This window comes from Lynx rufus, unplaced genomic scaffold, assembly GCF_022079265.1.
Source record: "Lynx rufus isolate CCGP_SWC_20201006 ecotype Redwood Valley unplaced genomic scaffold, mLynRuf1.p SCAF_24, whole genome shotgun sequence".
NCBI lineage: Eukaryota > Metazoa > Chordata > Mammalia > Carnivora > Felidae > Lynx > Lynx rufus.
The window spans coordinates 13,649,625-13,675,266 of NW_025814839.1; the positions used below are offsets into that span (position 1 = coordinate 13,649,625).

Consider the following 25,642-nt stretch of genomic DNA (forward strand, 5'->3'; position numbering starts at 1 on the left):
ACCCCTCCAAGCAGGGAAGCAAAGGGGAGCAGAGTCCAAGAGCTCACCATGTTAGCATAATTTGGGCTCGAGTCCATGGGGATTCTCTTAGAGCACTTACTGAGTACCTGTGGGATGCTGAATGACCTAAAATACATGTCTTGTGGTGTCCCAGCAGCTCAGCTTTCTTGATATGGGTTTTCTTAGCCATATTTCATAGCTTAGAAACATGGAGTCTATGAGTGGTGGAGCTGGGCTCTGGGTCATGGCCTGGGACCACTCCCCTGGGGCCTGGGTGCCTTGCCCAGGCTACCATGTCTGCAGTGCTGTAAGGGCAGCTGTGTGTTTACTGGTGCTTTTGTCATGACTGCAGGTTTGATTCCTGGGCAGGCATGGCCCTGGCCCGGGCCAGTCGCATTCAGGACAAACTGAACTCCAATGAGCTGAAGAGTGATGGTCCCATCTGGAAGCACGCCACACCTGTCTTGAACTGTTTCCGGCGGGCCCTGGAGATCGACAGCTCCAACCTGTCCCTGTGGATCGAGTATGGCACCATGTCCTATGCCTTGCACTCCTTTGCCTCGCGCCAGCTGAAGCAGTGGAGAGCTGAGCTGCCCCCTGAGCTCGTACAGCAGGTGAGGAGGGGCTCTGCAGAAGGGCTGCCATCCCACCCAAGTGCCCTCAGGTGGCCAAGTTCTGTCCTGTTTTTTGCACTTGTCCTCACAACCATGCTGGGACCTCATGGATGATCCTTCTCGTGAAACTGAAGCCATACTGTGGTCAGTGACAGATTAGTCCCTGGTCTTTAGACACCCAGTCTGGCATTGGTGAATTCAAGGCCAGGTTCTTATGATCTGGCTGGTCAGCCATCAGTTTTCCAGCAGTTGAGAGGCAGGGAAGGGGTGTTGGCCACCAGAAGTAGCTGTCTATTTCCGGTTCCCTTCATCTTTTATTTTACTTCATTTTATTTATTCTTTAAGTAGGCTTCATGCCCAGTGTGGAGCCCCGTGTGGGGCCCTGAGATCAAGACCTGAGCTGAGTTCGAGTCAGACCTTAACTGACTGAGCTACCAACGCGCCCCTTCCTTGTTCCCTTCAAAGGAACTTCTTGGGAATTTTGAAGTCCATCTTGGTAGGGGACTCCCCTAGTGCAGGTTGCTGGGTGTCTGGCCTGTGGGCCTTGGCTCCTTGAATTGGAAATGAAGGAGCCACATGACATTTTTGAGGCTGGTGTGGCAGTAAGATGACAATCCAGAAGGGTTTCCTAGGAGAGCAGAGTGTGGAAGGGGCCTGTTTCTTCTAGTGATCAAATGTGGTCAAAACCCAAATGAGATGATGACCTTCTTCATGCTGCTATTGGGTTGTTGAGGGAACCCAGTGAGAGAAGGTTTTCAACTGAGGCTTTCAGCTACAGCTGTGCCACTGCTGTCCTCTGATAGCCTCTGTGTCCTCGAGAGTGGACCTCTGTTGTCATACCCAGCCCCCCATTCTGACACCTGCCACTCTTCAGCGGCAGGCTCCCAGAATGCTTGGCCTCACAGTGACCCTGGCCTCCTAGCATTGTGCTAAGTAGGGGAAGTCCTAGCCTTGTACTTCAAAGAGGTAACAGCTCTTTGTTGCTTTTACTGATTTTATATGAAAGTGAGGTGTCCTTGGTGTTAAAAATTCAATTGGTATGGAAAAGCATAAATGAAGGGTGCCTGGGTGGCTCAATTGGTTGAGCATCCGACTTCAGCTCAGGTCATGATCTCATAGTTTGTGAGTTCAAGCCCTGCATTGGGCTGTCTGCTGTCAGCTCAGAGCCTGCTTCGGATCCTCTGTCCCCCTCTCTCTCTGTCCCTCCCCTGGTTATTCTCTCTCTCCCTCTCTCTCTCAAAATAAATAAGTAAACTTAAAAAGCATAAATGGGAATGTAATAATGACATAAATGTCACCCCTTTTGTATGTGGGTGACATCCCTACCCAACAGCACAGAGAAGAAGGGGAGGGGCTGCTGTCAGCACTAGCAAAGGGTCACAGTGTGAATCCACTTACGGTGGGGCTCAGTTACCCTGGTAAAGGTGTGATTGGGACTTTATCTTAGTAATTAAATAATAATGAAAATAACTCCTAAGTCTTATGTTACTAGGGCTTTGGTGATCACAAGGATGTATTAATTCTTCAAACGAACCAAGAATGATTGAGTTTGGTTGGTTTGAGGGGAGGTTAATTTTCTAATAGTTTATGATAGCACGCTATGACGCTCCTTCACCTTGGCAGCCTAAATTTCGACAGCTACTTTTGCAGAAATACTTGAGAGCTATTTCCCTCTCCCAGGATTCTGTGACATCTTTGTGCCTTAGAAGCGTGTGTTGCGGTCTCTTCCTTGACCAGCAGTCCTCCCTTTGGGCAGTTGTCATCCATGTTAATTGTGCCTGGTGCTCATGTGCAAAGGCTTTGCCCACATTACTTTCATCAGCTTCATGAAATCCCGCATCTTTTGCAAAGTCCCACCTCTTTTGCAAAATTTGCAGTTTAACTTTGCAATAGGTGTGCATTATACCATCAGACTTGATGTGAAAATCAGCAAGAGACAGACTACAAAACTAATGAAGTGAGCTGGCAGGGATGGACCTTAGTGAAAATGCTGGGTGGATGTGCTATAAGAGCACAGGCTCATCTGAATGTTCCCCTGCTGTGATGACTGTTGTCACCCTGTGTCGACAGCCATGGGGGCCTCAGATTTCTCACACAAAGTCCTGCTGGACATCGGTGTGCTGTGCGATACACTTTGGGAAAGCCTTAAAAAGGCTACCCTTCTGTTTCCACACATTTCCCAGTCTCTGCACAGCACCCACACTTGACGAGGGTAAGCTGGAAGCACCATCTGGGGCTACTGTTCAGGAATGCCAGTGACCTCACCTCCTTCCCATGAGCTCTGGGTGTCACTGCCCCCTGAGCCCAGGACAGTTGTCTCAGGGTTCCAGACTCTGGGCACCTTGGCCCTAAGGTTTTTCCCTCTCTTTCTCTGCTCAAGTAGGTCAGCAAGGACAGTAGCTTCCACACCTGACTGGGCATCAGAACCTCTTTTGGGGGGGTTGGAGGGGGTGGGGAGCTGTTAAAAGGCTGCATCAGGGACTCATAGTCAAAAGCTGCACTTTACAGGGTCCCTGGGTGGTTTACATGCAGCATCCAGGGGATAGGCCTGGCACCAGTGGCAGAGGACACAGGTGGAGGGAAGGGCAGCGTGGCCATGAGGGACCCTGCTAACCAGCTGACCAGAGACAGGTGTCGGGTTCTGTGACTGGGCCAAACCCTGGAAGAAAACGGGGGAGAGAAGAGCAGCATGACCCTTGTTTAACACTTATAGAAACCCCTCTTCAATTATACGAAGAAACACCTTCTTTAAAACAATTGGCAACAGTAAAGACAAAGCTAAAACCTTTTTGTCCCACCCCCTCATTTCACTCCTGCTTCAGAGCAACCTACAGTTTATCTTTCCAGACTTAAAAAAAAAAAAATACGGTTATTTATGTATACATGTACTCCTAGAAAGAATGCCATGATTTATCTGTTCTTTCCTCTAGCCTAAATGCTGTCATGCTGTGTATGGCATCGAGCTTCCTTTTCACTCAGCACCATGTTGAGCTCTTCCCATGCCATGCAGCCCTATTTCTTGGTGACTGCCCTGCGCAAGGGCCCCTCCCTCCCTTCTGTTATTACTGCAGTGGCCGCAGGGCTGAGCAGGCTGGGAAATGGATCCTGGCAGTACGAGGAGCACCGACTATTATCCTCTACTGGGACTCACTGGGGTGGGTGGAGCACGGACCTTGGGATTCTGTCTCTAATCCTCCATCAGTGATGCCCAGTGGGATTTAGCAGAATAGAGGTTTTCCAGGAAGTAAATATGAGGAGAAGTCAGAATTCCTTTTCTGCCATTGGCACTTGAGGGTTTCATTTGTAGAACTCCCCTAGAGGAGGGAACTTGTGGCTCCCCTAGGAAGGGGCAGGAAGGGCAGAGAGTGGGCGACAGACAGGAGACACAGGTTGACTCCCTGCACACCTCTTCCCTTTGCTTGTTCTTTCTCCTGCATAGCTCACAGCCTCTGTGGTTGAACTCCATTCGGATCCAGTCGAAGCCATTGGCCCAGGTATCGCAGGGCCTGAAACTGGGCTGCCAGGCCATCTTCCCAGAATGTAAGGTGGTGGCAGGAGAGATGGAAATCCACTAGGCATGCAGGTGTCTCAGCAGACAGGGAAGGAAGGAGGTTTTGCATTGTTGTCCAGGGTGAACACTGCCTCGCAGCGCTGCCCTATGCCTCCTGGTTTTTTTTCCATCGCTGGCAAGGCAGTTTCCTACTATGAAGTATGTCATGGGGACACAGCCCCTTCCTTGGTTGCTAGAGCTATGTTTGGGTTTCTTGTGTCTGATCAGATGAGCCGTAGGGCATGTGTTAATAGCTATATAAACTGCTGTGTTCTTCAGCTTCTGCCTGCAAACTTGCCAAAGGTGTCTGTTTTAGGAAAACCAGTGCTTTCCCTTATAGTCCATTCTCAGGCAAGGGCAGTGGCTTTGGAGCCAGAACCTTCTGTGTGTCCTGAGGGAGGAACTTGATGTTTCTGCTGTGGTTTTGGTTGTAATTGGGCTGACCATTCCTCGTGTATGGCAGTATTGTATGAACTGATATCTCCTTAGTCCCTCTTATGGGCTGGCCCTGGGCCAGGGACCCTGGCCATGGGGTGAATGAGGTGCCACAGCAGAGGGTGCACGTCTCGCTCTTGGATGGAGAGGAGGTGTGAGGGTGTCTGGCAGAGCTCTGGAACATGCTGGATCCTCAGTGGCCATCCCTCCTGTTCTGTCTGAAGTGTTCTGACTGGCACAGCTACAAAAGACAGGAACTCTGGTAGCATGTGCTTTATGTGGGGCAGGGAGGGTGTTGGCCTCCTGGTGGGGATCTATGTGGTGCTAGGTGTCAGTTTAGATGGGGCTCTTCACAGTTGCCCTTCCTGTCTCAGTAGGTGGCTGTATGACCTTCAGTGGCAGAGCTGGGTGGGCAGAAGGCTAGTGACTTGGTTAAGGCCACGTAGTTACAGAGCAGTCATAACAAGACTCCACTGAAGTGTTTGCCTTATACTTAGATCTGCTACAGAATCTAATTTTGGAGGGGTATGATGGAGCCACTTGGCTTGTGCTGTGTTCTGGTCCTACACTGTGGTTCTTTCTATCATATCTCACTCATTGATGGTCTCTTTTCTTTTTCATTTTATTTATTTTTAGAGAGAAAGAGTGCTAGCATGGGAGAGGGGCAGAGGGGGGGAGAGAGAGAGAGAGAGAGAGAGAGAGAGAGAATCTTAAGCAGACTCCATGCTCAGTGTGGAGCCCTATGCGGGGCTTGATCTCATGACCTGGGATCATGGCCTGAGCCGAAATCAAGAGTCAGATGCTCAACTGACTGAGCCACCCAGGTGCCCCCCCGTTGATGGTCTCATGATTCTTAGGCGGTAATTTTCTTTCTTTTCTTTTTTTTTTTTTTTAAGCTTATTTATTTATTTTGAGAGAGACAGAGCAAGCTGGGGAAGGGCAGAGAGAGAGAGAGAGAGGAGGAGAAAAGAGTCCCAAGCAGGCTCCACGCTGTCAACACAAAGCCTTATATGGGGCTCAAACTCATGAACTGTGAGATCGTGACCTGAGCCAAAACCAAGAGTTGAACACTTAACCAACTGAGGTACCCAGGCATCCCTAGGTGGTAATTTTCTTTCCCAGGAAGTGTTGCAGAGCACTGGGGTAGCACCAGTCTGCTTTGTGTTGGCCCCAGGGCTATTGCTGCAGTGGGGCATGGGTACTGCTCTCACAGGCTGCAGGCAGAGCCTGGTGCCTGCAGCCTCTCCCTTCCTCTGGTCCCCGAGATGAGACTAGAAGAGGTCGCAGCCTCCCTGCCTCTGAGCGAGAGCCATGGAGATGAGGGCCCAGAGAGCTGTGGTGCTGGGAACAGCTGCCCCTGTGGCCCCACACAGTCAGGGTTTCTTCCAGCTCCTAGCCCAGGAGTTCTGGGATGAAGGGATGCACATACTTGATGGCTGACATCTCACGTCAGTGACACCTAGGTGCTGGCCCATAGCCCTCATACAGGGACTAGAAAAAATTGGAAAGCATCTTAGAGGTTGATCTTCTGTCCTAGCTGTTTCCACCTTTTGGTGTGTGAGAGGGTGGCTGGAGGCACAGCTCCAAGGCAGTGGGTCTTGGGTGGGGCTTAGGAATCTACCCTTTTGTAAGGTCCTTCCGGAAGGGTGCAGAGGTCAGGGTGGGAAGTCCCATGGTACCCCAGGGGTGCACATCCTCTTCAGTGCTGTGTTGCTAGGTGTTGGGGGTGTACATCGTGTCTAGCTCTGCTTGCCCACCCTAGTGAGCAGGTGAGAAAAGTGCTCACCGCGTGTAGGTGAGGGGGCTCATCTCAGAACATTGGCACTGGCTCTCGGTGTTCTCGGCCGCTGTTGGCCTGGCTTTCCTGGCAGCCCCAGCCTGATGCTGTCTCCCCTTCCCAGGCACAGGCCCTCACTGCAGCCACAGTGAGGGTTGTAGTTGGGACCTTGAGAAGGGGGTCAGTAGGTACTTCATAATCTCCTAAACTGTGTCCTTCAGGGTGGGCTGGGGGGAAATAAAAGAAAGGACACTGGAGTTGACATGAGGTGACCTGGTTTCAGTCCAGCTCTGTGCCTTACTTGATGTGTACTTTGGTGTGGGGGGCGGGGGGCGTCCCTAGGCCTCTCCACACTGTCCTCAGCTATGAAATGGTGATAACACTTCTGTGTCTCAGGGTCGTTGACAGGATGATAAATTTCGCAAGGAAGGCAGCAGGGCTTCCCTATGGGATAAGGCATGATCTTGTGCAGGTTCAGACCGTGGGCTAAGCCCAGCCTCGTCTCGTGGTCTCATTCCAGATGGAGGGCCGGCGCGACAGCATGCTGGAGACAGCCAGGCACTGTTTCACGTCGGCGGCCCGCTGTGAGGGCGACGGTGATGAGGAAGAGTGGCTCATCCACTACATGCTGGGCAAGGTCGCCGAGAAGCAGCAGCAGCCTCCCGCTGTTTACCTGCTGCACTACAGACAGGCTGGCCACTACTTGCACGAAGAGGCTGCCCGCTACCCCAAGAAGATCCACTACCACAACCCACCTGAGTTGGCCATGGAGGCCCTGGAGGTGACACTGTGCTGGCCGAGGGCAGGGAAGCAGGGCAGGGGTGGGCCAGTCTCTCTGTCTCCCTGGGGATGGGGCATGAGGTCCCAGTGACTCCCATGCAACCCGCTGGAAACTTCTCTGTGTTCAGCAGCTTTGTGTGCAATTAAATTAAAGCGGCCTTTCCTCTCTCTTTTAAGGAGTGCTTACTATCCTTTCTGGGAGAGGAGTGTCTTATTTGTATCTCCCAGAAGAAAATCATCTTTCTTCCTTAGCACATGTAGGTTCCAAGAACCTGACTCAGTGATGACAACAGTGCAGCACAGCATCTCCCAGTGCCCAGGGCATCCACATTGCAGGGTGGCAGGAGAAGGCTAGGTGCCCTTGTCCCTGGCGAGGCCATAGGGTATGCCCAGAGCACCCAGCTTGGCAGGACAGGGCCAAGGGAGTAGCCTGTTTTCTTGACCCCAGACTTGGGTCTTGCGCTGCTCCTCAAGAGAAGAGCAGTTGTTTACAGCTCAGATTTGCTTTTACGATATCTGGAACACACAACTCCACACTCTCCCCGATGCTCAGGGCAGTCCTGTGAGGCAGGCTGGGAGGCTGCAGCCAGCACATTTTGTAGGGAGGAAACTAAGCACACGGGTGAGGATCCAGATATACTTGGCCTGGCCCAGGACTTGCTGCTTCCAGAGCACTTTAGCTTTGCCCTTTCTGAGGCTGCGTGCCCAGTGCCTGCCAGTCCCATGTGCCCAGCAAGCTTCTTGGAGTTTGGGGTAGAATCTGCTTGTTTATTATGCCTTGTCTGCCTTTATATACTTTTTTTCTGATTATAAAATTAACACACATTCATGGTTAAAATATATATAAGAATCAAACGTTCGAAAGTGTTTAAATTAAAAAAAATTTTTTTTAATATTTATTTTTTTAGAGAGAGAGAGAGAGAGAGCTGGGGAGGGGCAGAGAGAGAGAGAGAGAGACAGAAAATCCAAAGCAGGTTCCACGCCATCAACACAAAGCCAACATAGGGCTCAAGCTCATGAACCATGATCATGAGATTATGACCTTAGCCGAAGTTGGACACTCAACCAACCGAGCCACCCAGGTGCCTGTCAAACCTTCAGGAGTGTTTAAAATAAAAAGCTAAAGTCCCCAGTGATCCTATCCTCTTAACCCAATAATCCCTATTAACAGTCTGGGCATGTATTTATCTTTCTAGATTTTTCCCCTATTGACATATAGATACGTAGTAACATTTTCATACCGTTTTGCAACTGGCATTTTTTTTTAAGTTTATTTATTTATTTTGAGAGAGAGAGAGAGCAGGAGAGTGAGAGTGCATAGAGGAAGGGCAGAGCGAGAGAGGGGGAGAGAGAGAATCCCAAGCAGGCCCCGCACTGTCAGTGTGGAGCCCAATGCAGGGTGCACTTCTCTTCCACTTCTTCTTCAACAGGGTACAGGCAGGGCCTGCTCTTGCATGCATATCAGGGAGCACTTATGGGGGATTTTCAAGGGTGATTTAGTGTTGCATCCACAGTGTCCTGTGGCCCTGAAAGGTTATACTGATCAATTAGCATGTCTGTTTTCCCTCAACCATGTTAGTATTCTCTTTCCAATATTTGCTTGTGTGAACAAGCAGAAAAGTCTCATTTTTAAAAATTTGCCTTTGAAAAATGATGCCTGCTGAGTGGTTGACAGCAGCTTTTCAGGGACCATCTTCATAGGGTTCATGATAAAGTGTAGTTCACTTTCGTACTGAGCACGTCTTCAGCAGCTTCCTGGTTGCCGTCATTCCCAGCCCCAAGCCCCACGTCCTTCCCACTACAGCTCTTTCATGCTTTCCACTTGGGCTGAGAAGGCTGAGACCTAGAGGACTAGTGTGACTTGCCCTAAGTTATTCAGCAGCAGAAGAGAAGGGCGGTTGGGGCCAGATCCCCTGCACCCAGGGCCCTCGTGCAGCACCCAACCCGTGTGCGGGAGGTAGCCCAGCCCTCAGGAAAACGACAACTGTGTTTTTCTTCCACGGTGTTTCTTTGACTTTTGGCTTCTGCTGCTGCCTCATAGAACCAATGAGCAGGCAGGATGGTGTGCCCGTGGGGTCCAGGGACTTAACAGGTAAGGAACTGAGGCCCAGAACACCATGCTGGCTCTCAGGAGAACAGGCATTCAGCTGCAACCTGTGGATATCTTACTTTAAAAGTGACATTTCTCTTAAGACTTTAACCCTGCCCTGGTGAAAACTCACCTCTGCTGTTGAGCCCGGATTCAAAATACTGAACCTGCCACTTGGTTAAACTTTGCCAATTGAATACTTTGTGCTCTTCCGGCAGGGCCACCTGGGCATGTGTGTGTGCCCAGAGGTTTTCTATGCCTAAAAACGGAGTTGCTCGGGTTAATTACTTGGGGCCACAGGCGGGCTAGCGGTGGAGAGGCTCTGGGTGTGGGCCCCTCTGTCCAGGATGCCCTCTTGAGAATGCTGCCTGGGCCATACCCCCTGGCAATCTCACCTGCATGGTCCTTGGCAGCCTCTCTTGAGAACCACCTCTGCGTGAGAGAGGCTGGTTAATCAGGGCCTGCAGCCACAGGGTTTCCCAGCCTTCGTAACACTCCTTGTGCCACCTGTGGGAGTCTGTGCCACAGGCGGGAGCTCACACTGCACCCACAGGTGGATGCGAAAGTCAGGCCAAGTGACCTGTAGAGGTGTCTGTGTCTGATGTGGCATTTACTTGGGAGCAGTAGAGGGCAGGGCGGACCAGAGTTTAACGTGGCCCTGGCCTTTCCTGGTTGTGGGGATTTGGGCATCTTACCTCAGACATTTGTAAGTGGAGGATTGTGGTGAGAACTTAAGGAAGTGAAGAAAAGCACAGGGCCCTGAATGATGCGGCGTGCCTTCTTCCCCTCACCCTGTACCTCCTGGGCAAGCTTCTCTAGGCCTACAGCACCCAGCTTGCCCAGGTGCAGGCACACAGACAGAAATCAACTGCTCTGCACCTCAGAAATCAACTGTTCTCACTCAGGAGTCCGGAGTGTGGTGGGAGACAGGTGTGGAGACTCACTTTGTATGGGCGCCAGGAGAGGGGCACACAGTAGGTGGCAGGGGCTGTGGTGGGAGGAGATGCCCACTGAGCAGAGGTGAGGGTTGTTATTCTCATTATCTTACCACCACTTGCCTGCATCACTGGCTAAACATTTAAGCTAGAATACTGAGAGTTTGTGTCCATTTTAACTGTCAGAGCTTGCTTTGAATGAGTTATGGGTTGGCTGGTTTAAAAGCGAATGAAAAAAGGCAGTGTGTGGTGGCCTGTCTCCTTGGTCAGTGGCCCTTTTCCAGTGTGGCTGATTGGCCTGTGGAACGGACCTAAGCAACTGGGAAGGCTGCTCACACCCAAGTATGATTCTCCTAGGTGTACTTCCGGCTCCACGCTTCCATCTTGAAGCTCCTGGGGAAGCCCGACTCTGGGGTCAGTGCAGAGGTCCTGGTCAACTTCATGAAGGAGGCTGCAGAAGGACCCTTTGCCAGGGGCGAGGAGAAGAACACGCCCAAAGCTTCAGAGAAGTGAGTAGCACCTCTTCACCTAGCAGCTTATCCCATGTGTACCCTGATGGCTCATTTACAGCAAGGTGGCATTCGGGGGGTTACTGCTGAGTAAACCGGAGCTCACTGAGTCTCTGGAACTCATCTGGAGACTCCTGGTTGCTGGACTAAGGTATTTCTGTTGAATCTGAGAAGGAGAGGCTGAGTGTGCAATCCCATATCACCTCACGCTGGGGCCATGCCCGGGGCCACCCCATCCTCAGGGGCAGGCCCTAAGGAGAAGCCAGCTCCTCCCCATCGCCACTAGGGCACAGCTCTGTCCTATGCAGAACACTGTAGGAAAGCAGTTTTCATGTTGCAGACTCTTACTCCTGGGTCCTTTTCCAGGGCCTATACCAAGAGTGGGGGCCTTGTGAGGACCTGTCTGCTGCCTGTTCTCCCAAGAAACAGGAAAGGGCATCAGAGGCGTGGACTCTTCCTATAGTTCCAGAGAGCATGAGGATGCTAGGGCCCTGGTATGGTCCCCTCACTGGGTGGAGAGGACCCTTGGGCCTTCCCTTGATTGTGGCCCAGACTTCTTTTACCCTGGTGTCCACATCTCGGAGCTTCAGCTCAGCTTGCCTCATCTCTGTGCCCCTCCCTGCCTGGCTGGGCACTGTGCAGGGCTCAGCCCAGTGCCAGAGAGACCTGTGCCCAGGCTCTGACCTTGAGGCCCATTGTCTTATAGGAGAGATGGGCATGCATGTGACAGGTCACCCAGGTGGATACAGTGTGCCCTAGAAATTATAGATGTGCATTTTTTAGTCGCAAAGGGCCCCCAAGGTACAATGATGTTCTCTTTTATTGATCATAACTCTTTTAAAAAATTTTTTTAATTATACAAATAATACATGGATATATTCTAGTTGTGGAAAATTTTGGCAATATATGAACATATAGGCTAAAATTTGACAAATCCCCTTTCCTCCCCAGAATTAACCATTATTCATGTATTTTCTCAAACAATTAGCTGTGCATTTATGTACACTTACATTTACATGTACAATTGTAGGGTTTCTTTTATTTTATAAAAACAAACTACTGAAGGTGTTATTCTCGAGTTTACATTCCCCTGAGAAAGGGGCTGGGACCAAAACCATAGAGATGGTACCCCATTCACTCCATTCTTTCTAGTGGCTACCCATAGTCTCTGCTACATGTTATTCCATAGCATGGGTGTATCATGTTTTCTATAGCTATTTCGATGGAACATTTCAGGTGTTTCTGACTTTTTTGTTCAACAGTAGATATCCTTGTACACATGAGAGCTTGCAGTAAATCCAGATGTTTCCTCTGTCTGCATCTTACCGAGAATTAAATCTACCAAGCCTCAGGCATCACATGGAAGGGTGCTGACTTGGTGTGGAAGGGTGTGGGGTGGGTGCTTCCGAGGAAGGGCTTGTCAGCTCCCCTGTAGTCTCCCTGGGGCCTGAGATGGCTGGGCGGTGGCCTTTCGGGGCTGGAGCCCAAGGGGATGCCATGGGGGCAGTTTCTTCAGCAGCTGAAGAGACACCAGCCAGAGGAGCAGGTCACCTGAGGTGTGTGGGAGCAGTGGGCCCTAGGAAGGGCAGAGGAGGCCCGTGAAGATGGTGTGGGGTTCAGCAGTCAGGAAGGATTGTCTCAGACCAGCACATGTCCCATTCCAGTGGGATGTGGAGATTCTGACCTGCACCCCAACCATCTTCCCACAGAGAGAAGGCCTGCCTGGTGGATGAGGACTCCCACTCTTCAGCTGGGACACTGCCGGGCCCCGGAGCCTCCCTCCCCTCCTCCTCTGGCCCAGGTCTGACATCCCCACCTTACACAGCTACTCCGATTGACCACGATTACGTCAAATGTAAAAAACCCCACCAGCAGGCGACGCCGGACGGTACAGTCCCTGTTCTCCCTACTGCCAGCCCAGGGCGGCACGCCAATCAAGGGGGAGGGTGCTTCGGGTGATGATTCGCTTTGTTTTGGTGAGGGGGGGTGCTGGGTCTGGGGTGACACGGGCAATGTTGCGGCTGTTCATTAACCTCATGGCCTCACGGTGATTCTGTGCTTCCAAAACATGCTCAGGGTCGCCACCTGCCAGCTGGCCCACCTGGGGGCTGGGAAGGGGCAGGGAAGGCTAAGGTATCTCACAGCTATGAGCCTGCATCTTCCCACCTCAGGAATGGGGATGTGTCAGGAAAGACCGTGGACTAGCTGTTGGGGTCTGCAGGCTGCTTGGAGTGGCCTCCGTGCAATCAGTCCAGTGGCTCTGGCATTGTGCCTGCCTTATTACAGCACATCCTCTGATAGCCGTGGGAGGACTGTGACTGGTGCTGAGTCTGTCACCCCTGGGAGTGCAGACGGGGTGGTGGAGTCCGCTGGGACCGCATACGAGGCCATCCCACACGGGATATGGCAGGTGGCGACCCTTGAACCACATTTCTTACTAACATTAGGAGGCTCGCATGCTGACCTCGTAGCTTGATTTTTTCATGTTCTCCTCACCTTTACAGTGATAAGCTGTGATAAAGTATTTGCTGGAATGAACCAAATTGGTGGATTGAGAGGGCGTTAAGGTGGAACCCTGGGGAAGCAATGACAATGCCAACAGACAAGCAGGCCCTCGCTCACACGCCGCTGATCGCATCAGGCTGTGGGGAAGCGGGCCTTGCCCTACCTTCCCCCGGGCATGGGACACCCCTTGCCCATCGCATGGGTTCCTGGAGTGTAAGATGTTGTGGGTGAGAAGAGTGTGAGAGCAGGTTTAGAGAAGTGCTGAAGGAAGATGGGCAGCGCCCCACCGCCCCCTCTGGGCCAGGATTTGGAGATAGGAGAGGAGAGGAGACTGGCAGTGCCCCCTCCTGGATTCTGCTTGGCCTGTGAGAAGGGTACAGGGAGGGTGTGGAGAGAGAGGTTGCTGATCTGAGCGCATCTGAATGCCTGCTGCTGCGTGGCTCCATCACCTCCCTGTGCCCCAGAGGGCGGATTCAGTCCTGCACATGGCCTGAAGCCAGGTCCCTCCCCGTCTTACTTAACTCGGGTTCAACAGGAAAACTACCCTGTTCCCAACCTTTTACTCTTGAAAATATTGAGAAAACACACTGGATATCAATCCTTGCTCTGCAAATTAGTTTCTGCCAGGTACTCCTGTGAAGATTTAGCATCATGCCAGCTTTTGTGAGAGAGGAACGCCTCTCATTGCTGTCCACAGGCCTGTGGCCGGCACCTCTCCCAGCATTGCAGGTTCGAGCTGAGCTTGGCTAGCAGGAACTGTGCTTGGCCCTATGAGTGCACAGAGCTGCAGGTAGCTCCCCTGGTGTGGGCACACCCCAGAAGCAAAGAGGAAAGGAGGCAGAAAGGGACCATGATGCTGCCTGGCACCGCTGCCCAGCTGTCCCATGTTGGTGCGCACATGTGCACATGGAGCTGCAGGGAAGCAGAGTGCTGGGGACGGGCACTGGGGTGACATGGCTTGAATGCCAACATAATGGTTATTTGCTCTGGGAGTTTGCAGAGGGAGCCATTCAGATAGGCTCAAATATAGTTTCAGTGGTTGTGCATTTTTTTAATGATTGAAAAAAAAATACTTTTTTAAAAGTGATTTCTGTCAACAATGTGGAACCATGGCCCACCTTTGCCCAGTCCCAGCCCAAAGTGCTAGGAAGCCCTGCACTGGCCATGCTGTGCTCTGCACGGGCCCGGCTGCATGGTGCTTTCAGAACTCTTGCCCTCCTCACCTCAGAAAGAAAGCAGTGTCTGCAACAGGAAAATATTTGGGCCCTATCTTAGAATGTTAAAGTGGCCCATTCAGCTGTTACACTAGCTCATAGGGAAAGGCCCTGGCTCTGGCGGAAGCAGCAGATTGCTGGTGTCAGGCTGGTGGCCTCAAGGCCTGCACTGCCCACCTCTGCTGCCTCCTGTGACCCAGCCAGGCTGGCCTGCTAGCCCTGGGAGGAGAACGTGTGGCCCCACACTTTCCACACAACTCTTCAGCCTGAGACCAGCCATGGCTCTCCTGTTGTGGGAGGACAGGGCATTAGTGCTCACTCCAGGCCATAACTGAGCCCTTCTACAGGAAGGCTGATGGGTGCTTCTAGCCCTGGTGCACACGAAGAGAAGCAGTTCAGGGACCCGCTCAAGGTAAGACAGGGAAGTTGGAGTCAGGGAGATCTGCATTTCAGTCCCAGCCTCACTGCTACCTTGCGTGGCCACCTTGGGTAAGGGACTTGACTCTGAGCCGGTTTCTTCACCTGGTGAACAGGAGTAACGTTTTTCTCATGAGTATTAAAGGAAGGTGCTTGCACAGTGTAACCACATCCTAGACGCAGACATCCCCAGGTCATCAGAGCTGGCACAAAGGGCCATGTAGCACTGCATAGCAGGAGGAGCCCGCGTCTGGGACCTGTCATCCTCAGTTTGCACCCTGTCTCTCTCAGGCCAGTTGTGTGGCTTTGGAAGAGGGACAGGCAGTGTCCTTCGAAGTAGCGGCCTCTGAGCAGGGCTGGGCCTTTGGGTTTCTGGGCCCAAGTCTCCTGTATCCTGGAGCCTGTCAGAGGCTAACTTGTTATCAGCTAGACAGGGAGCCAGGCATCAGGACTTCCCTAAGGTATGGTTAGGATACCCTACCTTTGAGCTGCCCTTCTACTTTTGTATACCTGAGCTTCAAAATAAAAAATCAGCTAGAGTCAATTCTTATTTGCTGTAAATTTTTAGAAGAGATTTAGAAAAATAGCTCCAGATTTTATGTAGGTAACTCAACATTTGATAATGGCTTCTTAGAAGAAACCTTCTTTGACTGGTCCCATCTGCACCCTTGTGCCATCCTGCACTAGGGTTAGAAGCTTCCAGCAGCCTATCCACAGCTCTGGCTAAAAGGTACTCTGGGATTGGCCCTTGAGTTGCTCTGAGACTCCATCATTGTCAGATATGAAAGCTAGCCCTTCTTGGGGTGGCTGAGAGTGTGCCCATAGCTGACCTGAAGAGGGGCCCTCTGGCCAAGCTGAGAGAGAGAGAGAATGAAGCAGCCCTGCCTGACCACTCTTCCCAGCCTGCCTTATTTCTCCCGTCCATTTTGGGATTTGTCTCAGTGCTGAAATCCTTAGTGTTGATGTTTCCTGACAAGGTAAAGGAGTCGTAGGGAGTACATTGTGACCCTCAAGGGGCTCACAATGATTGCTGTTTACTCATGTTCAAACGTAGCATAATGAGATTTCTGAACAAATTTTATACCCTTCCCCAGCATGGAGTGTGTGAACACGTGTGTGAGTAACTGTGCCCCGTGTCATATCAGTGTGTGCTTGCTCTGGGCTGGGCCCTGGGAGAGGTGCCTGTGGTCCCGCCCTTATAGCTGCCTTGCTTGGCGATTGTTCCTGTTTCCCTGGGAGGAAGCCAAGCTGAGGGCAATTGGACACTCTTCTAGGGCTGCTGGTAGCTGGGGTGAAGCTGAGGGAGAATTGGGGGGGTCTAAGGTTCCTTCCACCCCAGGCCAGAGGAGGCTAACACTGGGAAGGTCCTGTGCTCGCTGACCTGATGGAGACTGGATCTGTGTGCATTTCCCTGCTTTGTTTGTTGGAAGTTTGTCGGTAGCAGGGCCTATGGAGCAGGGCTGTTACAGGACACCTTGGTCCATAACTTGGCTCAGCTCAGCCAGCCTTTGGGATGTGTACATAGTGGCTCTCTTGGACTGCCAAGACCCTTGCTGTCTGCCTGCCCTGCTCCATGTTACCCGAGAATCTCGGAGCCAAGAATCTCGGAGCCAGAAAGGGCCTCAGAAAGCAGAGGTCTTGCCCTGTGGTCAGTCTGAGGCTGAGCCTTCTGTGGGGTTCTTCAGCCAGCCCATGGCCATGCCTATCTAGTGCCCATTAGCATTGTGCTGGGTGCATGGGACAATTCTGGTGCCTGTTGCAGGTTCTGGGGAAGGCAAGTGTGAAGCTGTGAATCAACTGAGTGTCAGGGTGCAACTGAAACCACCCCAAAGAGACCTGGCCTGGCTTTGGTGGATAGGAGGCCTTCCTGAGGAGGCAAAGCTTAGCCAAGGCCCAAGGGGTGTGTCAGTGTTTACTACGAAGGGTGGAAAGAGCACAAGCTGGGGGTCAGAAGAGCGGGAGCTGTGGAGGCTGGTGTTCATGGTTGCGGGATGCCCATCTGGCCCCACTTACAGCACGAACAGAGCCTGCCCTGAGCCCCAGGTTGTAGGGTATGGGCCACGTGGGAGCCCAGGGTGCCCTGTGCAAGTTCCCATGTGACCATCCGTCCTCACCCACCATACTGTCACTGTTTGTGTCGTGTGCCATCTGTGCTCATCCTCGCCTGCTCACCCACACTGCCTCCACCAATATTGCCCGTGCTGCCCCTAACCCTGACCACACTCTGTTCTCCAGGCTTTGTCTTTCTGCTTGCACTGTCACGGCTCGCTTCAAGGGACAGCGCAGACCGCATGCTTCGTCCTCAGTCCGGCTCCCTGCTTCCCCTGTGACCAGGAGCTCCTCCACATCGCTGGTCCTGTGATTTGGATAGTGTGTGTTTGATGTGCTTGGCTTCTGCCCACAGCCCATGTTCTCAGTTCTGGCCAGATGCAGCAGTGGCCTCCTCCCACTGCCCGTTGGCCTGGCAGGTGGCTCAGTCCTGTATTTCCATTGTTTTGTTCTTTCTGGTTTTAAAAAAGTAACAAAGGCAACAGACTCTAAGATACCAAGTTATCTTTAGAAGGACAAATGTGTAAAAATGTACATTGTGTACAGTAGCCAAGATGCTCTGAGGTGGGCCCTGTGTGTGCAGTCCACAGTGTCCAGGCTTGGGGCAGGGGGCTGCATGTGGCATCAGTCCTCACCAGCCTCCCTTCCCAGGGTCAAGGAGAGGTCAGCTCACGGTAGGCAAGCTATATGCTGTGAACAGATGTTTTCAATGTGGGACAGGCTCCTAGTGGCACTTAGGTTGTCCTGCGTGTGCCCTGCAAGGTGGGGACTGATGTTGGGGCAGGGAGGGAGGCTGTCAGAGGGCAGAGCCAGTCACCTTTGTTCTCCTCTCCATTCTTAACTTTTAAGAAACCTCTCCAGGCTGTAGCTGGTCATGGTATATGTTGAGTGCTTGCTATGTGCTGGGCAGGAAGAAGGCCCACGAGGAAAGCCAACACGGGCACCCTGATTCCCGCTGCCTGGTTGGATCTGTGTGTCCCTAGGTGGTGTCTTGGGGCAGCAGTTGGTGCCATGAGAAGGTGCCATGAGCTAACTGTGGGGCCTGGTGGGTTGGGAGGACTTCCTGGAGGAGGTAGTCCTCCAGAGAGGCCTGCAGGGCCGTTTCAGGTGAGGGACATTGGGAGCAAAGACATGGAGGTTGGAGGGCCCACAGCGTTTGGACTGAGGTCACTGGGGTGGACAGAAGAGAGACCTTACAGGGAGAGAGCTTGGGAAACCAGCTGGGTCCGAGATAGGGGCACAGGGGCTCTTTGTGACAGAGTGATGCATGGTGAGGGTTACACAGTGAGAGCTGCACATGAAGACAAGTCTTCTCCCAGCTCTGAGCATGAGCCTCAGAGGCCCAGAGTGGTGACGCCGCTGTCTGAGCACGGCCATGGTGATACTCTTGTGCCTGCCTGTTGCCTCAGTATGTCTGCCTCCTTTTCAAGGGCCCTCGTGTTTCTGGTGTCTCTTCTCTTGGGCATCTGTCCAGGCTCCTTGGCCTGCCAGAGGGTGTCCCTCCCTTACAGCTAGCCTGGCTTCCGGTGGATGTGTTCTTTCCTGGTGGTCATCAGGGACCCACTGGGGCAGGGTTTGTCCAGCTGAGAGATTGCTCAAAATATTGATTCCCCCTAAGTTTACTGTTCTTAGAAACCTGTTCTTTCTAGTTGGCAGAACATTTGTGATCTTTTCAGGGTTCGCTAGTCAGAGTTGCTGCAGATTTTGATGATACAACCACATCTTTCCCCTCAAACTTTCATTGAACTGAACTGGTGGAATAAGTGGTTGTGAGCTATTTCTAGTTCTAACTGCTGGAGCAGGTAGAGAAAATGTACCAGGAAGCTTGTGTCTTGTAAGCAAAGAGCTCTTTTGGGTTGGCCTGGAAATCCTACGAATGTTCAAGGGATTTGAACTGAGTCAAACCTGAACAAAAAACTCCAAATTCTTGCAATACAGTCTGCTCTCACACTCCTTGGAACGGACAGCCTTTCTGTCACCAAGCCCTTTCCTTCTGCATCCGCAGCTGTCGTTCCTTTGCAGTTGGCTCTGCAGGTCACACCTCAGAAGTGGAGGGTGTCATCAGCAGTGGCTGGCAGATGAACATCCCTCTAAAGACTCGGGGGGAGGGGCTGGGGTGGCCCAGAGGCATAGATGTGAAACATTCCAGTGATTAACAGTAGGAGAGTGAAATATTTATAATTTTGCCACAAATATTAATTAGTGTGAGCAGGTTTTGTGTGGGCAGACTTTCAAAAGAACATTCTGAAGCAGAGCAGAGGTAGCCTGTAGAGCCTGTCCACTATCGCGTCTTCTTTCCTATTGATGTCTAGGCAGCTCCTGAAGGAAATCAGGAACCTGGCCTGTGGGCAGTCCCTGGAGTCCCATTTAGGTACATGCTTCCCTGGAAGGCCATCCTGCCCAGCCCTGTGGGAAGTCTGGCTCTTCACCTGAGTCTGGGTCTCTTGTGCAGAAGAGCTTCCCTTCTCTCTCCTGTCCTGCCTCAGGACCAGGAGCCCAGGAAAACCCCCAGCCCAGGCCAGTCTGCAGAACTTACAGGAGGTGGCCAAAGCAGGGAGCCAGCTAGTTCTGCCTGGCCCTGCCCTGTCCCTCTGGCTCTGCTCCAGCAGGCAGGTGAGAGAAGGGAGGGCCGTCGTTGCCTTCAGGCTTGGCAGCCTTTGCCTGCAGAGCACCGGCAGACCCACCTGGTTCTCTGAGCATCAGGACAGGCCAGCACCCTGGGGGTGTCCTACAGTGCCCAGCCTATACGTGGGCCTCTAGGATGTGGAGGAAGCACCCCTGGCCATCAGTGCACAGTTACACAAAGCCGTACGTCAGCTCATTTGGACCCTTGGCCCACAGTGTCCCAGATAAGGAATGTGCTATCCATAGACAGCTTCGTGGAGAAGGTGGGACTATGGCCAGGCCTGGAAGGAAGCTCTGTTCACTGCCAATGGAAGCTGAGTGCTCTCCAAGCCAGAACTGCCCCACCTCTTCCACACATACGGGCTCCCCACGTCCCTTTATCAGGGCACACTGCTAGTCTCTGGGCTGTGCACAGCGGTGCTTGAGCCTGTGCTGAATTCGGCTGGCCAGGAGGCAGTCAGGATGTGCTTAGGTGGACTGGGCTTTGCCCAGAGGCATTGTCTGCCCAGGAGATAGAGTCATTCTTTAAGAGATTTTCATTGTTTTCTTTCACCCTGTTGGTGTAAAAGAAATGAATTTAGTTTTCTTTTAATCTGACTTGCTTCTTGGTGCAAAGTTCTCGGTTGCTTCCTAGTATTCAAACTCAGGATGATTTTATTTTATTTTTTTTAATTTTTTTTTTAATTTTTATTTTTGTTTAATGTTTGTTTATTTTTGAGACAGAGAGAGACAGAGCATGAATGGGGGAGGGTCAGAGAGAGAGGGAGACACAGAATCCAAAGCAGGCTCCAGGCTCTGAGCTGTCAGCACAGAGCTTGACGTGGGGCTCGAACGCGGGAGACACAGAATCCGAAGCAGGTTCCAGGCTCTGAGCTGTCAGCACAGAGCCTGACGTGGGGCTCGAACTCATGGACCATGAGATCATGACCTGAGCCGAAGTCGGACGCTTAACCGACCGAGCCACCCAGGCGCCCCTCAGGATGATTTTAAATAGCTTTGTGCCTACCCTCTTTGAAAGGATTAGAGAAGAACTTGGCCCTGGACTCTCATTTACAGTGATGTGCCCATCCTCTGTTTCCTAGACTTGCATCTCTCTCAGGGTTGGGCAGGAACATTACCCATGCCCTTGCTTCACAGGCCTGGTGAGTAGGGGGGTCACAGCTCCAGCCAGGGCACCTCAGTGTGCAGAGCCCCTGCCTCTCCAGCTCTGAGCTGCAGGGAGGCACTGCAGAACTGTGGTGGCTCATGGCAGTTTCTAGACTTATTTCACTACCCCCCGACCATCAGCCTTCCTCGGGGCTCCTTAGGTGCTCATTCATGATCACCCCTGGGGTAAGGGCTTGTCCAGAATCGCCACGGTGCCGCCGCCCCCCCCCCCCCCAACCCCCCAGGGCTGATATTGGCTTTTTCTCTCCATCCTTTCAGAGGACAGGCTGTTCTGGGTTCTTGTGTGTATATCTGAGAGGCTTGGGGCGGGAGGCCTGGTCACAGTCCCTGTGCTTACATGCGTCCTGCTCCTTGGCTGTGGCTGTTGTTGCTGTGGATGTTATTTTGTTTTTCTTTTCATTTTTTTATTTAAAAATAATTTCTTTTTAACATTTATTTATTTTTGAGAGACAGAGCATCAGTGGGGGAGGGGCAGAGAAGAAGAAGGGAGACACAATCCGAAGCAGGCTGCAGACTGAGCAAGCTGTCAGCACAGAGCCTGACGCGGGGCTCGAACCCACAAACTGTGAGATCATGACCTGAGCCGAAGTGAGATGCTCAACTGACTGAGCCACCCAGGCACCCCATGTTTTATTTATTTATTTATTTTTAAGTTTTTTTAATGTTTATTTGAGAGACAGAGAGTGAGTGGGGGAGGGCAGAGAGAGAGAGAGAGAGAGAGAGAGAGAGAAAATCCAAAGCAGAGAGAGAGAGAGAGAGAGAGAGAGAGAGAGAGAATCCAAAGCAGGCTCCGGGCTCTGAGCTGTCAGCACAGAGCCCGACGCGAGGTCCGAACTTGTGAGATCATGCCCTGAGCCAAAGTCAGACGCTCAACCAGCTAAGCCACCCAGGCGCCTCTATTTTATTTATTTTTTAATGTTTATTTACTTATTTAGGGAGAGAGAGTGGGGAGTGGGGGAGGGGCAGAAGGAGCGAGAATCCCAAGCAGGCTCTACATTGTCAGCCCAGAGCCCGACATGGGACTCAATCCCATGAACCTTGAGATCATGACTTGAGCCGAGATCAAGAGTTGGATGCTTAACTGACTGAGCCACCCAGGCAACCCCGCTGTGGATGTTATTTTAAAGAGTCTCAGTAGAGGCTCTACCTGCTAATATTTGCTCCCAGAGGAGCAAACACCCCTGAAGCCCAGTGCGGTCTTTTTTGCCCACACCATTCTTAGGGCAGTCTGCTGCCTTCCCTGCTCACTCTGGTGCATGAGAGGTTCCCTCACTAGGCAGCATCAGGAGGGTATTAGCACGTTGGGAGTAAATATCCGTTTGCTTAAGCCAATCCTCGGTTTTTGTAATAATCACAACTGAGATTCCAGCAAATTAGCGATTCTTTAGGCCCAAAGCCCAACAGCTTATGAGTGCATGAGCTCATCAGGCAGCAAGCCAGTTCTCGTGAGATCTTCCTGGCTAGGCCCGCTTCCCGGACGCTTGCCACATGGTGCGCTGCTCAGCCATGCAGTGACTACAGCTGCTCTGGATGCTGGTGGAAAGCACCTCTCCTGGCCTATCAGAAGGACTTCATCACTGCAGGAGCATGGCCCACCAACTTGTCCGAGCCATTGGTGTTCTCTTTGTCAGGGCCAGAGTAAATGCTGCACTGCAGGATGGGTCACTGGGCTGTCACACCTGTGTGCCAGGCACTGGGATGTGGAGGCCTCCATGGGGATCCTATTTGTTTGTTGGGAACAGAGCAGAGAGAACGTGCCAAACATATTGCGAGGCCTGGAGCAGCCCAAGTATGCAGATCTGGGGTTGGAATGTGAGTCTGAGACTCCCGATTTCTGAGCTCCTGCAGTGACCCCGTATGACCTCTGGAGCCAAGGGTCCGCTTTCCACATAGACAGCAAATGGGCTGCCCCTGCCATTTCTCTGAGAGAAGTGATCTCTTCACACTGGGGAATTGGGTTTGGGACCTCTCATGAGGGCAGCAGACCTGCCGGTAATCCCCATTCAGTGCTCACAGAGCCTTGGGGTCTGGCCTTGCAAGTCAGGAAAGCCCCTCACTAAGTGTGAGGCAGAGGGGTCCAGTCAGGTCCCTGCTCCCCCAGCAGTGAGACGCAGAGCTTCTGTGTTGGTCGCTGAAGGGTCTCACATACACTTCATGTCCCAGTTTCTACTGCTCTGCCAGCCCAGCTGTGACTGATACCTACCGTTACTGGGCAGCGGACATTGCAAAGGCAGCTAAGGAGGAAGGGCTGCGGCAGGCTCTGTGCGGCTGCCTGAGAGGTCCCTGTCTCCAAACCCTGCTCTATGATCAGACGTGGGTGAGGAGGCTGGAACAGCACAGCTGCCTTTGGAAGCACAGGCCTAATTCCATGTTCCTCTGTGCAGGCAGGACTGCTGTGGACGACCCTGTCATGTCAGTGTATAAGAAGCGATTACCACCCCATCGACATGGTGCTACTCAGGTGTGATCTTCAGCCTGGCATAAGCAGAACGCTTTGCCATGCAGAGCAAAATCTCTGTAATGTCAAGTTTGAGACGTTACTAAAACAATCGGTCCAGGTTCTCTGAAATAATACTATTGGTCATTGAGCTGATATTTTGGAACACTTATTGGGTATCAGGCCCTATTTCAAGCACTTTACATGTACTAATGTATTTAATCCTCATAATTCTGTGAAGTGGGCTTTTGTAATATCACAGTTTTACACAGGAGGAAATTGAAATGTAAAGAAATTGTGGCAATTGCATAGTCTCTCCAGCCTAGTAAGTGACTGAGTAGGATTTAAACTTAGGCAGCCTGGATCTCCCAGAGTCCAGGCCTTTGATTTTGTTGAAACAACTTCAAGTATTGTTACAAGTTTGTTTGCCCACCAGGCTGCTCATGTCTGCCCTCCCAATGGGCTGCCGGTATTTGAGGTAGTTGAGCAAAGAGTTAGAGGGTTTTGGAGGCCATGTCTGCCTCTCTCCCTGTGTCCCCAGAAGCTCCTATGCCATGGACCTCTCTGAAAGGATGTGTGGTTGCAGTTCATAGGTGGGCAAGGGACTTAACCTGTTCAAGGTCACATAACTAGTGAGTGGCACTAAGAGGAACTTGAACTTGGCTCTCTTGATTCCTATTTCATTGAGTTTCATCCTTCAGATACACAAAGTTAAAGACAAAGTTTTATTTTTTAAGGTTGCATTTTGTCTCTATTAATGGCTTATTATTTATACCTTCTTAAAAAAATGTAGTGACTGCCTTAGGCTTAACAAAATACATGTTTAAGTCATCACAGCCCACCTTCAAATGATACTATACTACTTCATGGGCAGTGAAAGAACCAAGAACCTCCCATTTTTTATACCCTTGTTTTCATTCATTTTACTTTTACATACACTGTAAACTCACAATAGGCTGCTACCCGTTTTTGCTTTAGACAGTACTACTTTAGAGGAATTAAACATGAAGAAAAAGAATGTCTTTTTTGTTACTGCTTTAGCCATTTCTGAGGAACTTCATTTCTTTATGTGGATCCAAGTTTCTGTCTGGTTTCAATTCATCCTACCGGAAGAACTTTCTTTAATGTTTCTTATAACTCAGATTTCATAGTAAGGAATCCTCTTAGCTTTTGTTTTTCTGACGAAGTCTATTTCTCCTGCATTTTTGAGAGATATTTTCACTGGATATAGAATTTGGAATGGACTTTTTTTTTCTTTCAGCATTAAAGATGTCTGACTTGCATGGTTTCTGATGAGAAGTGTGCTGTAATTCCTAACTTTGTTCTTCCATATATGATGTGTCTTTCTCTGCTTTTGAGATTTCCCCTCTATCTTTGGTTTGTAGCAGTTTGAGTATGAGATATCTAGGTATGGTTTTTTGTTGTTGTTTTTGTTTTGTTTGTTTTTTTAAATGTGTGGAGGAGTCTTTGCCCTGCTTGGTGTTCTCAGAAACTCTTGATGATTTGATGTCTTTCATTATTTTTGGAAAATTCTCTGTCATTATCTCTTTAAAAAAATTTTTTTTTTTAATGTTTATTTATTTTTGAGACAGAGAGAGACAGAGCATGAACGGGGGAGGGTCACAGAGAGAGGGAGACACAGAATCTGAAACAGGCTCCAGGCTCTGAGCTGTCAGCACAGAGCCCGACGCGGGGCTCGAACCCACCGACCGCGAGATCGTGACCTGAGCCGAAGTCGGACGCTTAACCGACCAAGCCACCCAGGCGCCCCTGTCATTATCTCTTTAAATACTTCTTCTGACATGTGTCTGTGTCATTTCCTTCTGGGATTCTAATTAGTACGTTAGATCGTTTGGATGCTTTTGTGTGCTCTGTTCTGATTTCCCCTCCACTCTCTTTCTCTCACTTTGGATGATTTCTACTGACCTATCTTCAAGTTTTGGTTATTTTTCCCTCAGCTGTGTCAGGTGTGCTGAGAAGCTTGACAAAGGCATTCTTTGTGTCTCTAATTGTGTCTTTTATTTCCAGCATCTCTATTTGAGTCTTGCTCATAGTTTCCATCTTACTCCTCAAATTCCCCGTCTGTTCGCGAATGTGTCCCCCTTTTCTAATAGAGCCTTTTAGCATACTAATTACATTTATAGATCATATTATTCTTAGTTATTTTTTAACTGTATTTTATTTATTTGTTTGTTTGTCTGTTTGTTTACTTACTAACTAATCTCTATACCCACCCAGTGTGGGGCTCGAACTCATGACCCTGAGGTGAAGAGTCATATGATCCAGTGACTGAGCCAGCCAGGTGCCCCTAATCTTAGTTATTTTAAATTTCCCATCAGGTAGTTCCAACATCTGGGTCATCTCTGAGCCTTGTTCTGTTGATTATTTTCTCTCTTGACAGTGTTTCTTTTGTGTGTGTGCCTCATTTTTATAGTGAATATCAGATATTATGTGTAGGATGGAAGAAACTGAAATAAGTAATATTTATGCTGGGAATGGCCTTCTCTCTCCTTTTCTAGTCTGTTAGGAAGGGGAGTTA

The 25,642-nt window shown here is 50.9% G+C and overlaps 1 protein-coding gene across 1 annotated transcript in view; it reads left to right on the forward strand.

Moving 5' to 3' along the window:
• Positions 1–25,642, forward strand: part of CABIN1 (calcineurin binding protein 1) — a 154,584-nt gene that overhangs the window by 60,281 nt on the left and 68,661 nt on the right. The window contains exons 23-26 of the mRNA XM_047088073.1: positions 353–614; positions 6,897–7,157; positions 10,538–10,689; positions 12,399–12,577. Of these exons, the coding sequence (XP_046944029.1) occupies positions 353–614; positions 6,897–7,157; positions 10,538–10,689; positions 12,399–12,577 (854 nt within the window). The remainder of the gene's footprint in view (positions 1–352; positions 615–6,896; positions 7,158–10,537; positions 10,690–12,398; positions 12,578–25,642) is intronic.